We start from the raw sequence: 17,772 nt of genomic DNA on the forward strand, positions 1-17,772 counted from the left end.
GCGTCTGGGAAACTTGGGGATTTTCAGGAAGTGGGAAAGCCTAAAATGCTTTCCTGGAGCATTAGCTCGAGGTAGAAATTATTCTGCATCCGGAGGGGTAAAGATGCCCCAACTACTCAGTGCAAATAGGCAGCTTGCCAATATTTTTTTTAAAGGGTAGGGCCAAACCACCATCTTCGACATTTCATTGTAAAGTTTCTATCCTTGTACAGGACTTCTTGCCTGACCAAAGAAAATGGCATAGCACCTGATCCACCTCCCTAAAAAAAACTCGGAAGTACCTTGATAATAATGCACTGGAACAAAAAAAGCAATAAAGGAAGGATCATCATTTTCATCAAAGCTACACGTTCTATAATTGTGAATGGAACTGTTTGCCACTGCTGCAACAGTAATTTACCCTTATCCAAAACTGGCAAATAGTTCAATTGGAACAAGTCGTCAAATTTGGAGGACATGAAGACACCAAGATATCTAATTGAGGGCCTTTTACCAAAGTTGCAGCTCATATTTACTGATAGAATGCGCTGAGAACAATTTAACAAAAGTGCTTCCGACTTTGCTTGGTTAATCCTGTACCCCTCTAGGCCTGAGAACTGTTTAATTTTTTCAAGTACCCGAGTAATGTTTTGCTCCTCACCCGCTAGATAAAGGATCATACTGTCTGCAAAAAGCGTTATCTTGGGTGCTTCGAGCAAAGGTGCCTTGTTGTGGCGATCTTGATGCAGAGCCACGGTCAAAGGGACAATAAATACTGCACATAACAACCTTGCTGGGTTCCGCGGCTGATACTGATATTCCCCAACATACATGAAATGACTAGAATTTTTGCCTCTGCCTTGTCATATAGTCTTTGCAACACCTGAATGAGCCTCTCGGGAAACCTGAAACACAGAAGTATGGAAAAAAGAACTTCCCATCGAACCAGATCAAATGCCTTCTCAGCATCAAGCATTATTATGGCAGCTACAATGGATAAGTCTGAAAATATACAAAAAGATACGTTTTTATCCGAAGAGTTGTACATTTTGCCTTTAATAGCATGCAAAAGAGTTTGTTCCTTTATTCTAAAGTCCCCAAAATGTACCAAGACCATTCAAGGGAATCTGGTGGTAAGAGGTTCGATCACAGGAACGTCAGATAGTCTTTGTTCTACCTGAGTCACTCTCTACTCGGCCTAGGTCACCTGAAGGAAAGCTGCTGGATACTAGTACCTATCTCTTTTACCTTCTCATTAGTCTTTCTGTGGGTTTCCTCCTGGGAGATTTTAAAATCCCAAATTTCCTTAAGAATCTGGTTCAGCATCATTTCCTCAGTTGGCTTGGTGCTGGTGCTGAAGTTGCCTTGCCTCTGGTTGTCGTAAGTGCTGTTCTTGTGACTTGCCTGGAGGAGGTTCCCCCAACAGCAAAAGATGGCCAGATTCGACCAGGGAATCTTTCGAAACAGCACTTAGCCTTGCTGAGATCTTTGTTACTTGAGAAGGACCATGCGATTTACGACTTCTGACCTTCAAGGTTTTACTTTGGGGATCCATTGTGAGCAAAGCATTTCATTTCGCTTGGCCTCTCACACTGGTTGTTAGGTGGTTTTTGAGGATTTATTTGAATAGCCTGGAATTTTAGTATTCTTTTTCGTATTGAAGAGGAATAATATATTTATACACAGAGAAGTCATTTTTGGAAAAAAATGGTGACAGGGATTTCTCTATGATGGAGCAAGGTGAGGGCTCACAGGATAGAAGCTTTGATGAGAAACTGAACCTGGTGATCGTAAAAATTACCAAGGAGGTTTCTAATAGAATGGAGAAAAAGTTGGAGTTATTGGTTAATAAAAACCCCATTGGGGAGGAGGAACATTTTTATTCTGCTAATGAAGCACAGTTAGGTTTCAAAGCTGGTATGAAGGCTTCATGGAAGAGGAAACAGTTAATGGCTAACAAAGGTTTAGCTAAGAAAATTAAATCTACTATGGGAGAGCATGTTTGCTGTATTGACAGGCAAAATATTGATGCAGAGCGCATGCAAGATGGGTGAGACAAAGGCCCTGAATGTGTAATGGTTAAAAGTTCAAAGAGTCGCAAGCATAGCATGGTTATTTGCGATGATTCTTCCAGAAGCGCAAAGGTAGAGCTGAGTTGCTCTTCAGATTTTGATTTTGATGCAGAGTCTGTGAAGAATAAACCACCTTTGGAGGGTAATAGTTGTAAGGATGTTGGTTCACTTGTGGACCTTTTTGGTCAGGGTATGTTTAACCCGTTGTTGATTAAACATCCATTATCTCCTGAGTGGTCACCCTCTGAGCATGTGGCTCAGTTTATTCAATTTTGGTTGCGAAGAGGAATCCCTAAGAATGTGCAGGTCACAACTAGGTCGGAATGTCCTAGACCTTCGGTGGACAAAAGGGTGTTAGTGACACCAGAATTGGATTAAAAAAATTATAGCATTTATTGGAAAAGGTTGATGAGATCCTAGAAAGAGTCTTGATAAGGGTCTTAGATCTTGTCAAGATAGACTCTTGGATATTGTTGGTCCTTGGGCCAAAATATTTGATTAAGTTGAAGAGGCATATGTGTTTAAGCATAGGTTGGATGTTGGGGAATTACGTCGGTGGATTAAAAGGGCAATTTTCCTTTTAGGCAATGCGAATACGGCTTTCTCAAATGACAGAAGAAAGAGCTTTTTATTGAAGATAGACCCTATGCTTGTGGACTTAGCGAGCAAGGAAGAGGGCCCATTGGCAAATGACTTACTTTTTGGGAATGCATTTATTAAAAACCTTTCTGGATATATAGGAACCTTTAGTTCTCTGCAAAAATCTCTAAAAGAGATTAAACAGGTGTTTCAGGAGTGTGTTTTTGGTTTAGCTGAGAGAACAAGGAGCCAGTTCCCTGGCTACGGTCAAGGGATCACCAGAGGCTCCTTCTCTTGTGGCTACAGAGGTTTCCAAGGACAGCAATCATACTGCAGTGGCGTATTCTATCCCAAAAGACAGAGAGCTCGGAGTAGTAATACCCTGGGGATGAGAAGTAACAGAGGAGCAACAGGTAAGATTAAAACTTTTGGTTACCACCTTAAAATTGGGCGGCAGACTTGCCCAATTTTATCAGAATTGGTTTTGGATTACAAGGGATACTTGGGTTTTGGAGACAGTTCAACGCTTTCATATAGAGTTTGTGGAGAATCCAGTGCAAAGATGTGTGCCAAAGGAGTTAAGATGTCAGGGGGATTTGAACAGATGAATAGATTTAGAAATTTAGGAGTTAATTGCAAAAGGAGCAGAGGTGTTGGAGACAGTTTAGGTAACCAGTTTTGTGAGCAACATTTTCCTTGTGGAAAAGGAAGACAAGGGTATGCGTCTGGTTATAAACATGAAAATGTTAAATGATTGGGTGGTTTACCATCATTTCAAGATGGAAGGAATCATTTTTTTAAAGTATGTGTTGCAGAAGGGAGATTGGATGACTCGATTTGATTTGAAGGATGCATAATTAACAATTCCAATGTGGGAGGATTAGCAGAGATTTCTGAGGTTTCTCTGTAAGAGGAGATTGTGGAAGTTTGTGTGCCTGCCTTCCGATTTATCTTCAGCACCTTGGTGCTTTACGCAAGTCCTTTGGCAGGTGGCAAATGTTTTGAGACAAAGGGGTATACGTCTGATAATTTATTTAGACAATATTTTGATTATAGATCAGGACAGGAATCAGTTGAGGTCACACACATATTTTGCAGTGAGTTTGTTGGAGAATTTGGGATTTCTGATGAATAGGAAAGGTTGGTAATGGAGATAGGGCAACAGACTGAATTTCTGTGGCAAGTATATTGACGCTACTGAAAGAGAAATTGAAAAGGATAAGAAAGGAGATAATGATTACTTTAAAGTTAGACCGAATTTCTCTGAGAATGTTAGCCCGTATAGTAGGCCTTTTGTCTTCCATTATTCAGGCCATTTTCCCTGGTCCTTTACATTATCAGGCATTATAGAGATTGAAAGGAAGACACAATTTTTTGAATGAATCCGGATTTGGTAATAGAATCAGATGCAAGCTTGGAAGGATGGGGTGCAAGTTTTGGATCGCTAAGGACTGGTGGTCGCTGGATGAGGCAGAAAAGGAATCTGTATATAAATTGTTTAGAATTGTTAGCAGGTTCTTTTGCATTCAAATGTTTTACAGGAAACTCAGTAAAATGTTCAGTGGTTTTAAGGATGGATAATGTGTCTGAGGTGAGATATGTCAACAGATTAGGGGGTCCTCATTCGCAAGGCCTGACAGATATAGCAAAAATCTTTTGGGAGTACTGCATGGAAAGGGGCCTAAATGTGCAGACAGATCATATTCCAGGATTGAACAATTCAGTGGCAGACTGGTTTTCAAGGAATTGTCAAGATTCCAGTGATTGGATGTTGGACAGGGATGTATTCAGGAATCTGAACGATTTATGGGGTCCTTTTCATGTGGATCTGTTTGCGAACAGACTGAATGCTCATGCAGAGAAATTCTTCAGTTGGCACCCAGACCCAGATGCAATGGGAATAGAAGTGTTTCTTCAGGATTAGAGAGGCCTTGCAGATATGCATTTCCTCCATTTGCAATGATTAGGAGAGTGTCAGGGATGATTCACAGATGGGAGGAGGCAGATGTGGTGGTCACTCCATTGTGGAACTCTCAGGCGTGGTATCCAATTATGTTGGAAATGGGTGTGGATTTTCTAGTTTTACTCCCAGTGTATCCAGAGATTTTGAAAGAACCACAAGGGGAGGTACACAGTCTGGTCAGGTCAGGTGTCATTGGTGGGATGGAGACTTTCCAGAAAGTTTGGAGAAAGCAAGGTCTTTCTTTCAACAGAGGCTTCAAGACTCATTGAAGAATCCTGAGCTCTGGGGACAAGGAAGGCTTATAGATTGGCATGGAACAAATTGTTTTGCTGGTGTGTAGAAAGGCACTTTGATCTCATTTCAGTTGACGTAGTTCAAGTGTTTAACTTTCTAACTGAATTGTTTGAAACTGGACTAGCTTACAGGAAGGTGAACATGTACAGATCAGCAATAGCTGCGGGTCATGTTCTAGGTTATCTGTTGGACAGGATGTTGTGGTAAAGAGATTGTTAAGAAGCATTAGAATTGCTAAACCTCCAGGTACTAGATATACCACTCTTTGGGATGTCTATAACGTACTTAAGTCTTTGGAATCCTGGGTGGATAATAAAGATTTGAGTTTAAGGGATTGGTCTTTGAAATTAACTATGTTGTTGTGTTTAGTGTCATTTAGACAGGTTTCCAATGTTCGAGCTTTGGAGGTTTCCTTTAGATATTTTACCGCAGAGGGTATATGTTTTCATTTGAGACAAAGAACTAAGACAAATTATTTTTCTATTTTTTACCCATATTTTGATGAAAACGTTATGTGCAGTACGATGTGTGAAAGAGTATGAGCGCAGAACAAGTTCTTTGCGAATATCTGGGGTTAATCAGTTACCCATTTCCTTCAGACACCCTTATAAGGCAGTCTTGTCGCCTACTCTGGCTAGATGGGTGAAAGAGGTTATGCAAAAAGTTGGTGTGGTTGTTGGGCAGTTTTGTACACACTCTCTGAGGGGTGCAGCTGCTTCAAAGGCTTGTATGGTGGGTGGAAGTTTGAAAGACATCTTACGTTGTGCTGATTGGTCATCTGATGCCATGTTCAGATGTTTTTATTTCAAACTTGTCGAGAGTGCTGTAAAATGTCTAATTGATAAGATTTAATCTTGCATAATATTGGCTTCCAGGTCTTGACATAAAATGTAGATTTTCCACAGCCTTTGTAGGCTGAAAATCTGGATTTTATTAAAGACATGTAGGCTAATATTATCCCTCCCAGTATAAATCCTCACCGGATGTTTCCCTTTTTGTTTCCTTACAGGGCACGTTTAAAAATTGAGCTGTAATTCTTTTGTATATATTTGTATATATTTGATGATGGGATTGTTTTCCAGGAGTTGATGTCTGTATCTTTCAAGTTGGAGCTGTACCACTTATTTCCAGTTGGGGTTCGCAGTTCATGAAAGAAGGAAGAGGACTGCTTGCTGGGGGTTTTATTTTGTTCAGAATGTTTGTAGGTTCTACGTTCTAAAGCTCTTACAACGCTGCTGAGTGGTGGCAATAAAGGATTTACTGCATAATATTAGCTTCCTTAAATAAAATCCAGATTTTCAGCCCACCAAGACAGTGGAAAATCTACATTCTCCCACCACAGTCAAATGCCTAGGGCATTACAGTATAAAACGAAAACCAAATCAAACCTATTGCTTTGGTATATGTGTGCTTGTTTCTTGCAGTGTGCTTTTATCAGCTTGTTTTTGAAGGCTTGTTGTTCTGACTTCAACATGTTTGCCCTATGTTCCCTGCTCTGTGATTCTAATCACACCTTGGTTAATGTTGAGAGGTTCCCTTGAATGAATTTACAGTTTTTCTCTGTAGGATTTTGAGTGTAACTCTGGCCAGGCCATACTTAAGGGACTGGAAAGCAGCCCTTGCCATGATCTAAACCCTCATACTCAAAACCGCCCACATACCTAGTTCAAAGTCAGCAGTTTGCAGGAGCTTTTGGCCATCGTAGAGACTGCACTGCCATAGGCCAAAGCGCTCTGGAAACATCTGCAAGGTGATCCTGAATCTCCCAGCACCCTTCTTCTCCTGGGTGTCTGCTAGGGATCCATTGACCTGAGTCCACCTCAGTACTGTCTCGCTGGAGTGGTTGGACACCTCACAGATCAGAGTCACTTGGCTCTCCGGTGCCACAGGACCTTTGGATGAGGCAGCAACTGCAGAACGAAACAGAAGTAAGGTGATTAGTGGTGCACTGGTATCTGTAATGAAAGCCCTACCTGCTTCCATTCTAGTACTGTGGATCGTGGCCATGTGCAAATTGGGACTAGGTAGCTTTTTCTGGCACTAGCCACTTAGATGTTTATAGGAAACTTCTCTGTCTGAGCCCAGAAAATGGTCCTCTTCCAGACCCCCTGAAGGCACGCCTAAAGACTAACAATTGAAGATAGCAGTGTCTGGGCAGAACCATCTTCCACTCTTCCTGAGGGAAAAATCCAATTCACATAGGGCCTGATTTAGATTTTGGCGGACAGGTTACTCCATCACAATGGTAACGGATAGTGTAGTGACGAGGAGACGGAGAGTGAGGTGAATATCTCTATCTTTATTGTCTTCTACCTCTGAATATCCCAACGGTCATCCCCTACCATTTTCCCTCGCCCTCAACATTCCAAAGACCGCTCACAGCATAAGCCGCGCGCACAGACACACGAGGTAATACAGGGGGAAGGGGAAACACAGGGCTACATGACTACATTATGTTTCTGCGTTATGACAGAACACATCTTTTCCCTTTTATCAACAATTAATTCAGGACATAATCCCTGAACCTGACAGGCGGTACAACAGCTCTTTTGGTTGTTACAGAGCCCTTTGGACTGGTTACAACTGTATTTGAAGACATGCTAGAAGGGTTATCATTTGCAGCATTCTCATGCCTTGTTTTACATTGCTCACTGTGGTTTGCAATTTGGCTGTGTCCAGACAAACTATTATGAACAACTTAATGGTCCCTGCCTGGTTCTGGTAATTTAACGCTGACTACATTTGATCCATTCCACCATTGACCATTATCCAACAAGACAGCAGTGCTCTTAGTTTTAACCACCCGCCTCGGCTCACTGCATTTGCTCATAATAACTCCTTTTTTTCCGATATCTCACTCTCACCAAATCACCAGCACACACATTCATTTCCTTGACTGCATTTCTAGCATTATAGTTGCTTCGCTTGCGTTTTTGACGTTGGTCAACTAGCTTTCTCATCTCAATCTCCTTTTCCTTCAAGCTCTTTTTTCCCCATTTCTTCCATGCCACTGACCAGTACGGCTGCAATTGTGTGATGGCCACTTTACCCCTGAGCAACTCGAAGGGTGTTCTGCCTGTGGTGTTGTGTGGAGTGGTGCGATATGACCATAATCTAGTTCTAAGAGCTGCTATAATAGGAATGTGAGACCTTAATGCCATTTGAATGATTTCTTTGACTAAGTGATTGGCCCGCTCAACCTGCCCATTGCTTTGGGGGTGGTATAAGGATGACCGTATGTGCTCTATGTTATTTACTTTCAGGAACATGGTCATTTATTGTGACAGGAATTGCACTCCATTGTCTGAGACCAGCTGATGTGGAAAGCCCTCCCTACAAAACACCTCCTTGAGGAACGTTGTCACCTCAACCGTGGTGGGCTGTGATACAAACTTTGCTTCAATCCATTTGCTAAAGTAGTAAACAATAACAATGGCATAACGCATTTTTATGGGTACAACATTCATTCCAATAAAATCAATTCCGATTTTTTATCCACAGGCCTTCAGGCAACTCAACAGATAACATTGGACAATGGTGAACAGACATGGTTTTGTCCGCTTTAGCACATACTGAACATCGGCTGACAAATATGTCAATGTCACGATTCATGGCTGGCCACCAATACCTTTCCCTAACCTTTTGTTTAGTTCCTGTTATTCCTACATGACCTTCATGTGCTAGGGCCACCAACCTCCCTCTCAATGAAATTGGTGCAATGAGAGTTTTACCTCTAAGGAGGACCTCATCAACAATGGTAATGTCATCTTTAATTTTCCAATATGGTTGCAATGTTTCTTTCAATCGTTTTTCATGCGGCCGGTCTTCAATTATGTACTTTTTTATTTCTGTAAATATGTTGTCATTTCTAGTGGCCTCCTCCCACCCTTGTTTTATAATAGCACTATAGGTCTCTTCACTATTAAACAAACATGCAACCAGAACATCATCATCATACTCGTTTTATTCACAATCAGTTTCACTAACACATGGTGCACGTGACAGGTAGTCAGCAGTAACATTCACTTTGCCAGAAATATGCTCTGTTCTGAATTGGTACTCTTGTAATTTACATACAAGCTTTGCTGTTCTTGGAGTAGGTTTACTTGAACCTTTTCCATCTAGGATGCTGACTAGTGGCTTGTGATCTGTACGTAAAATTATTTTTTTTCCCCAAAGAAAACTTTTAAACTTTGTAACAGCTCAGACACAGGCTAAAAGCTCATGTTCAATTACTGAATATTTTGGCTCAGCTCCTCTCAGTTTTTGTGAAGCAAAAGCAATACTTTTCTTCTCTTTAGCCACTCTCTGGCTTAGCACTGCCCCCAACCCAACTTGACTAGCGTCAGTGGTCACTATGCTCTGTAGTTTTTAACTGAAAGACTGTAAGGAAGGTGCTAGCTGAAGTTCTTTTTTTTATGTTTCTCATGCTTTGTTCACACATCTCCTCCCATAGGAATCCTGCATCCTTCTTTGTTAGCTTCCATAGTGGTTCACTTTTGTTGCATAATTCTGTATGAATTTAGAGTGAAATTCACACATTCCTAAAAATGTTGCAAGTTCTTCCTTGTTGTTTGGGGTTGGTGAGTTTGAAATTGCAAATATTAAGTATGGCTTGGTCGAAAACCTTGTTCATCAATAAGGTGTCCAAGGTACTCTACTGTTCCTTTGAAAATTTTACATTTGTCTTTTTGTAGCGTTAGACCACTGTCTTGAATTCTCCGCAATACTTTTTTTTTTAATAAGACAGGTGTTCTTTCTCCTTTTTACTGTAGATTAGTATGTCATCCTGAAATGACCTTATACCTTCCATATCTGAAAAAAGTTGATTCATTACTCATTGGAAGACCGCCGATGCCGAACACAGCCCGAAAGGTAATCTACAGAATTGGTAAGCTCCTTCAGGAGTGACGAACACTGTGTAGCTCTTTGAACCTTCCTCCAACTGAACTTGATGGTAGGCTGCACTGAAGTCCAGAGTATGGAAGAATTTTGCTTGGTCCAAAGTCATCACCATCTCATTATCAGAGGCAATGGTTGACAATCAGCTACCACGTGATTATTGAGTTGGCGAAGATCAATGCACAAACGGATTGAGCCTGTCCTTTTCTTAGCTAAGACCATGGGCGACAGCCACTCGGATGCATTGATGAGTTCTATTATTCCCTCTTCGCACAAATTCTTTAAAATACCCTTAACCTCAGAGCAGGCTGACAAAGGTATGTTTCTTACACGTTGTTTCACAGGTTGCACGTCTTCCTTCAAAATTATTTTATGTTTGAAATTCTTTAAGCACCCAAGTTTTCCACTGAATACTCCCTTGTATTCTTCAAGATTTTTTCCAAGCTGTCTTTTTGGATACTGAACACATAGGGCGGTTGGCATGGGTTGATCAACATCCTCAGGCTCTGCTGCTCCAACCAACCAAGGATGTTGATATTGTAGTCTACCACAAACACCTTTAAGGATGTATGTTTGACCTTGAACTTCAGATTAGCGTTAAATACTCCTTCTAGCTTTATTTTGTGACCTCCATAGGCTCCTGTAATAATCTTGCTAGCCTTTAGTGGTGCTTTACATTTTAGGGTCTCATAAGTGTTCTTTGACAATATAGTAAGTCTGGATCCAGTATAAACTAGCATTTCCACACTTTCCGCATTTACATGAATGTTGCATTTGAGTTGATTATGTATGTCTTCCTTACTGATGATGGCTACAAGTAACACTAAATTCTCCATCATTTCACTGTCGTCTGAGTCTTCGTCTGTTTTATATCCTTCCACCTTGAAGACTTTCTTCACATGAGAAGATTTGAACTGCTTTTCCTATTGTTTTTTTATTTTTATTTGACTTGTAGATGATTCACCTTCTTTGTGGATCAGATTGACATCCGCTGAATGGTTATCAGGTTTGCGCAGGAATTTTATTCCCTTTGCAGATCTTTCCATACTTTGAATGGTTTATACCACCTTCGCAAAGCTGGGGTTGCGATGGCACAAAAGTTTTTCTTGCGCTTTAATGCAAGTGGTGCGCATAACTACCTGAGCGCGGATCATTTCATCCATGTCTCTGAATGAGCATGCTGTAGCTAACATCCTCAAGGTTGCAACATATGACTCAATTGACTCTCCTGGAGCTTGATAACGGTAATAGAAATGATATCTTTCTATAATAACGCTTATAGTTGTATCAAAGTAGCTGACCATTTATATTACTTAATCTTAAAAGTTTTCTCCATGTGACAATATGTCTTTTAATACAAAGGAATTCACCTGAGATTCACCACTCTTAATTAATCTTTAAGTCCCACCTTTATAGTTTACATGTCCTTGAAATACGTCTCTATCAGTTGTAAATCTGAGCATCCCCACCAATCGAACCTTGTCATGGCAAATTAATCTCGCTTGACTTGGCGAAATCGCGCACTCTGCTCGGAAGTCCATATCCCTCAAACTTAAACTATGAGACCAGACATTGTCTTGCAGTCCTCCAAAAATGTAGAGTGCATTTCCTAAGAACAGCATGCTTTGTCCTTGCTGATTTCTTTCCCTGAATTTGAAATCTTGTTAAAACACCTAATATATAACTCAACAGAGGTTTGTCTTTGGCCCTTTATTGGGTACTCTCTCTGCTTCTCCTTAGTTGAAGCTGAGCTGTGGTTTCATGTACAGAGCTCCATTACCTTCTGGGTATGGTCTGCTCAATAAATACTTTTCACCAGTAAATAAATATCAGATCTGGTGAATATTTAGAAGGGCCAAGAGGGCCTTGGGCTGCCCGAGTGTTGTGACAACCATGGTGTGGTCCTCACAATTTCCCCAGCGATAAAGGGACTGTACTGTTGTGCTGTGCTCCACCCAAACCATTGTTGAGTAACATTTTTAGTGGTATGTACTTCGTGTGATAAAGTCATTTATGTGCATTCTACCCAGATTCAGTGAGTGTAAGTGTCTGAATCAGGAGTGAATTTATTGACCTAAGCACATCACCATCTCATTATCAGAGGCAATGGTTGACAATCAGCTACCACGTGATTATTGAGTTGGCGAAGATCAATGCACAAACGGATTGAGCCTGTCCTTTTCTTAGCTAAGACCATGGGCGACAGCCACTCGGATGCATTGATGAGTTCTATTATTCCCTCTTCGCACAAATTCTTTAAAATACCCTTAACCTCAGAGCAGGCTGACAAAGGTATGTTTCTTACACGTTGTTTCACAGGTTGCACGTCTTCCTTCAAAATTATTTTATGTTTGAAATTCTTTAAGCACCCAAGTTTTCCACTGAATACTCCCTTGTATTCTTCAAGATTTTTTCCAAGCTGTCTTTTTGGATACTGAACACATAGGGCGGTTGGCATGGGTTGATCAACATCCTCAGGCTCTGCTGCTCCAACCAACCAAGGATGTTGATATTGTAGTCTACCACAAACACCTTTAAGGATGTATGTTTGACCTTGAACTTCAGATTAGCGTTAAATACTCCTTCTAGCTTTATTTTGTGACCTCCATAGGCTCCTGGAATAATCTTGCTAGCCTTTAGCGGTGCTTTACATTTTAGGGTCTCATAAGTGTTCTTTGACAATATAGTAAGTCTGGATCCAGTATAAACTAGCATTTCCACACTTTCCGCATTTACATGAATGTTGCATTTGAGTTGATTATGTATGTCTTCCTTACTGATGATGGCTACAAGTAACACTAAATTCTCCATCATTTCACTGTCGTCTGAGTCTTCGTCTGTTTTATATCCTTCCACCTTGAAGACTTTCTTCACATGAGAAGATTTGAACTGCTTTTCCTATTGTTTTTTTATTTTTATTTGACTTGTAGATGATTCACCTTCTTTGTGGATCAGATTGACATCCGCTGAATGGTTATCAGGTTTGCGCAGGAATTTTATTCCCTTTGCAGATCTTTCCATACTTTGAATGGTTTATACCACCTTCGCAAAGCTGGGGTTGCGATGGCACAAAAGTTTTTCTTGCGCTTTAATGCAAGTGGTGCGCATAACTACCTGAGCGCGGATCATTTCATCCATGTCTCTGAATGAGCATGCTGTAGCTAACATCCTCAAGGTTGCAACATATGACTCAATTGACTCTCCTGGAGCTTGATAACGGTAATAGAAATGATATCTTTCTATAATAACGCTTATAGTTGTATCAAAGTAGCTGACCATTTATATTACTTAATCTTAAAAGTTTTCTCCATGTGACAATATGTCTTTTAATACAAAGGAATTCACCTGAGATTCACCACTCTTAATTAATCTTTAAGTCCCACCTTTATAGTTTACATGTCCTTGAAATACGTCTCTATCAGTTGTAAATCTGAGCATCCCCACCAATCGAACCTTGTCATGGCAAATTAATCTCGCTTGACTTGGCGAAATCGCGCACTCTGCTCGGAAGTCCATATCCCTCAAACTTAAACTATGAGACCAGACATTGTCTTGCAGTCCTCCAAAAATGTAGAGTGCATTTCCTAAGAACAGCATGCTTTGTCCTTGCTGATTTCTTTCCCTGAATTTGAAATCTTGTTAAAACACCTAATATATAACTCAACAGAGGTTTGTCTTTGGCCCTTTATTGGGTACTCTCTCTGCTTCTCCTTAGTTGAAGCTGAGCTGTGGTTTCATGTACAGAGCTCCATTACCTTCTGGGTATGGTCTGCTCAATAAATACTTTTCACCAGTAAATAAATATCAGATCTGGTGAATATTTAGAAGGGCCAAGAGGGCCTTGGGCTGCCCGAGTGTTGTGACAACCATGGTGTGGTCCTCACAATTTCCCCAGCGATAAAGGGACTGTACTGTTGTGCTGTGCTCCACCCAAACCATTGTTGAGTAACATTTTTAGTGGTATGTACTTCGTGTGATAAAGTCATTTATGTGCATTCTACCCAGATTCAGTGAGTGTAAGTGTCTGAATCAGGAGTGAATTTATTGACCTAAGCACTTCTCACAGGAATGGAGAACATAGTTTCCAGCACTTTGCCTGTTAAAAGATGTCTCAACATCGCTACAATAACCAGAAGCACAGAGAGCGTAGAGTGAGAGGCAAGTAATATATGTAATATATCAGTGGGATGGAATGTGGGCATGGAAGCAGAGACAGAGAAGGGGTGCATGCATTTGTTTAGAGTGATCCTAGAGACATATGAGGCACATACATTCATTGAGAGTGGTGCCAGAGACCCAAGGGGTACATAGATTTGTTATGAGAGATACAAGGAGTGCTTAGATTCATTTAGAGTGGTCACAGATCAAAAGATGCATGGATTCGTCTAGAGCTGACATTGAGACATTGGAGGCCGAAAGGTTAGCCATAGGCCCAAAGGATGCATACATTAGTTTAGAGTGGATATAGAGATACAAGAAACTCAAGGGCGGTCATTATGATTGCAGCGGACGGAAAAGGCTGTCTGCCGAAATTCCGATGGGGAGGTTGCCGCCATTGGGGCTGCCTCCCCACCGGGCCTTTTACGAGTTTCCCACTGGGTCAGCGGGCGTAAACCAGAGTTTACCCCCCTATCCCAGAGTGAAACAGCCTACAACATTGTCTCCGGCTCATAATCGGGCCGGCTGCAATGCTGTAGTGTGCAGGATTCACGAACACCCTTGCAGTGTTCACTGTCTGCAAATCAGACAGTGAACAGTGCGACGGTGCTGGCCAGGGGGTCCCCGGCACTGCCTAAGCCAAGTGCATGGGCAGTTCCAGGGCCCCTGAGGCTCCCTGCACCCGTTCTTCACTAGCCTTTTCATGGCGGTGCTACCGCCATGAAATCTCTGGCAGAGAACAAAGTCGCAATCCCCAGGGTAGCGCTGCTTGCAGCACTGCCCTGGCAGATTAGGACTGCTGGGACCGCCAGACCGCCGGTACGACTAATCCTGGTGGTGCTGGCAGTCTGACCGCGGTGCAACTTCTGCGGTCATAATGTGGCGCTCGGACCGCCACATTTGTGGCGGTCTGATCGCCACTGCAAACCTGGGGGTCATGAGACCGCCAGGTTCATAATAAGGCCCACAGACTTTTGGGGGTGGTCATGGAAACAAAGCAGCCCATGATTCCATGAGAAAGTGGCCATAGGGCTACAACTGGATCAAAGTTTGGGAGGCAGATTTACTAACATTTTGAGCAGGTTTTGCATCACAAAATTGACACAAACCAGGGCAAAATGTATATTTTGAATTTACTTTACAGTGCAGAACTTGTACAGCACACATCCAAAGTGGGAAAAGTTCTAAAGTTTTTCTATGCAGTGTATTTTGTACTAGAGGGGTACCTTTCCAATACATAAACAACTCTAGTCATTTGGCAAACACCCTTGAAATATGATGCAAAGGTGTGTATGGTGGTAGGCAGCCTAATTCTGCACCAGCGCAGAACTAGAGAGAGAGCAGGACATAGTAGTGGATATTGTGTTGTCCTGCTCTCTCATGCATTGCATTGCAGTGCAGAAGCTTTGACTGCTACACTGCGTTGTGTGGCATCCTTGTAAATCTGCCTCTATTTGTGAATGGTCAAAGAGACAGAAGAGATGCAGAGATTCATTTTGAGTGATCAAGAGAAACAAGGAAGGCAATCATTAGTTTAGAGTGACCATATATAGAGTGGGGGCACATAGATTAGAAGCATAAGGGATGCACGTTTGAGCGGATGCAGACTCTAGGGCTGTATAGATTGTGTGAGAGTGGTCATAGCAAAACAAGAGATGAAGATTTGTATAGAGTGATAGTATCGAAACAAGGGCACATAGAACGTTGAGACACAGAATAGTAAGCAAATTCAGTGAACCTCAATATAGACCAGATTATGCTAACAGGAACGTGACCTACCATGCAATCTGAAGGAGGTGAAACAAGAGATTTTTTTTCCTTCTAGCATTGCGAATGCCCATCGCGGTACTCTTTATTTTTTTGCCCTTCCCTGTATGCATGAGGAATGTGTAACTGGGAGGATATGTACTACCAGAGAGAAACAATTATCTGCAAATCTAAAGAAGCGACTCCTGGGCTATGTTCTAATGACTGTCCTCCTGTCCCTTTCACTTTGGCCCCAGTAAATTTCCTCTGGTAGTAACTCGTACATCTGAGATCATATCACTGGAGGTAGGATGTAAAGACAACATGGCCTTAGGGTGGCCCTATTACCTCAGTGGTAACAAGCTTCATCACACCACTGATCACAGACTTCACATAACATACCATCTCTCCTCAACTAGCACAAGTCTTCCAAACAATCAATAAATCCCTCACCTCGCAGGACAGTGAGATGGAATTTCTTCTTGAGCGCCTTGTGTGCAAACCGCACCACCAGAGTATACCATGCTGCGTTGTCGAACTGGACCCTGGGCAGCCGGAATGAGAGGTCTGAGCCTCTCACTCCTGGTGAACTCTGCCCACACTCATGGCTCCAGCAGACGCCATCTTGGCTGACGCTCAGGGTCGTCTTCTGTTGTCCAAGCTCAGCAGGGTCATCAGACCAGTAGACTCCCCCACTTGTGACTTCTGGTTGAAACCCGGTGGGGGGGTCTCTGATGTTGAAGTTGAACACAAAGGAGAGTAACACTGTGTCATTAATTCTAGAGAACAGCATAGTGGGGCCGGAATCGTGACTGTGGAAACCTACAAGTGAACATCATGAAGAAAATAAAGAATCATTGGTAGCTAAATACTGGTGCGGAACAATATACAGTTAATATGAAGGCAAACTTATAGCCAATGCATATAACATAAGGCCTTCCATTCCTGTGCAGATAAACATGGAAGATTAACTCTTCAAAAGTTAGAACCTGATGCCACAATGACTTTCTCCATGATAATGTTTAGACCTGGCTTGATGATGCAGATGTCTTCAATACCTATTGTTACCAGTCTTTTCAAATATACAGAGCTAGTGCTATTATTACACCTCAGCTTGCATGCCTGAATTGCACTGCATAAGGAACTATTTTCCGTCTCAAAATAACTGTCCATCATAACATATTAAATTGCTTATCACGTGGACGTTTTGTATACAGAAAGCAGTTGTTTTTGTTTTTCTTTTTTCACTGCAGCAGGCGGCTGTTCCTTAATGTTTTGGCCAGAACTCAAAATCCAAGCCAGGCCTATTGGCCTTGCCAGCATTTGTTCACATTGGTAGAAGCATTTCACTTGAGCCCCACCCTTCTAATATCTGCCAGTATATACAAGTTTATTAGTGTTTTCTTACATTTAGGTAGTGCTACAAAACATGAAGCTACTTCATATGAAGTACTGTTTTTATGTGGCTTGTAGTAGCACTCTTGTGCCATTTTGATTTGCAGTACTTCCAGAATGTAATGCAATCTCACACTGTGTGTAAATGACCAGGTTTTAGCAGAGTGCATAATACTGTGGTAACCTTGTTTGTAAGGGTTTGAATGCTTGCAGGTCAATGACCTGAGGCGTAATACAGACATGCCCTGAGGGCGCAACGGGTGTTTGTACCCGCTTTGTGCGCCCTCAGGGAACTTTGGTATTACAAAAGGGGCCACAACCACCTGTGCAGCCCTTTCTGTACTACAGATAGCGCCTGTGCACATTTAGCATCAGCACTATTACTAGCGGGAGTTCCCTCATTTGCATTGAGATGTGGTCCCATGCAAACGAGGGAATCTCTTTGCCTCTGTGCCCGCGCCTATTACCAACATGCCTTTAAGAGACGCACTGAAAGTGTGCCACAAAAAAGTGGCACACTTTTAGTGCACCTCCTAAAGGCAGTGATCTGAAGGGATGAAAGCGGGTCCCATGGGCCTCCAAGACATCCCCCTGCAGGTTGGTGCAGTCACTCAATGCACCTGCCTGCAATGAGGTCTCTAATCCCTCTTAAAAGTGCAGGTGGGTGCAGCCTCCACAGAGTAA

The 17,772-nt window shown here is 42.0% G+C and overlaps 1 protein-coding gene across 1 annotated transcript in view; it reads right to left on the reverse strand.

Moving 5' to 3' along the window:
* The window catches only part of CD4 (CD4 molecule), a 61,525-nt gene that overhangs the window by 26,229 nt on the left and 17,524 nt on the right, over positions 1 to 17,772 (reverse strand). Inside the window, exons 5-6 of the mRNA XM_069243073.1 lie at positions 16,147 to 16,515; positions 6,549 to 6,797 (exon numbers count right to left, since the gene is read on the reverse strand). Of these exons, the coding sequence (XP_069099174.1) occupies positions 6,549 to 6,797; positions 16,147 to 16,515 (618 nt within the window). The remainder of the gene's footprint in view (positions 1 to 6,548; positions 6,798 to 16,146; positions 16,516 to 17,772) is intronic.

Source organism: Pleurodeles waltl, chromosome 7 (assembly GCF_031143425.1).
Source record: "Pleurodeles waltl isolate 20211129_DDA chromosome 7, aPleWal1.hap1.20221129, whole genome shotgun sequence".
NCBI classification, from domain to species: Eukaryota; Metazoa; Chordata; class Amphibia; order Caudata; family Salamandridae; genus Pleurodeles; species Pleurodeles waltl.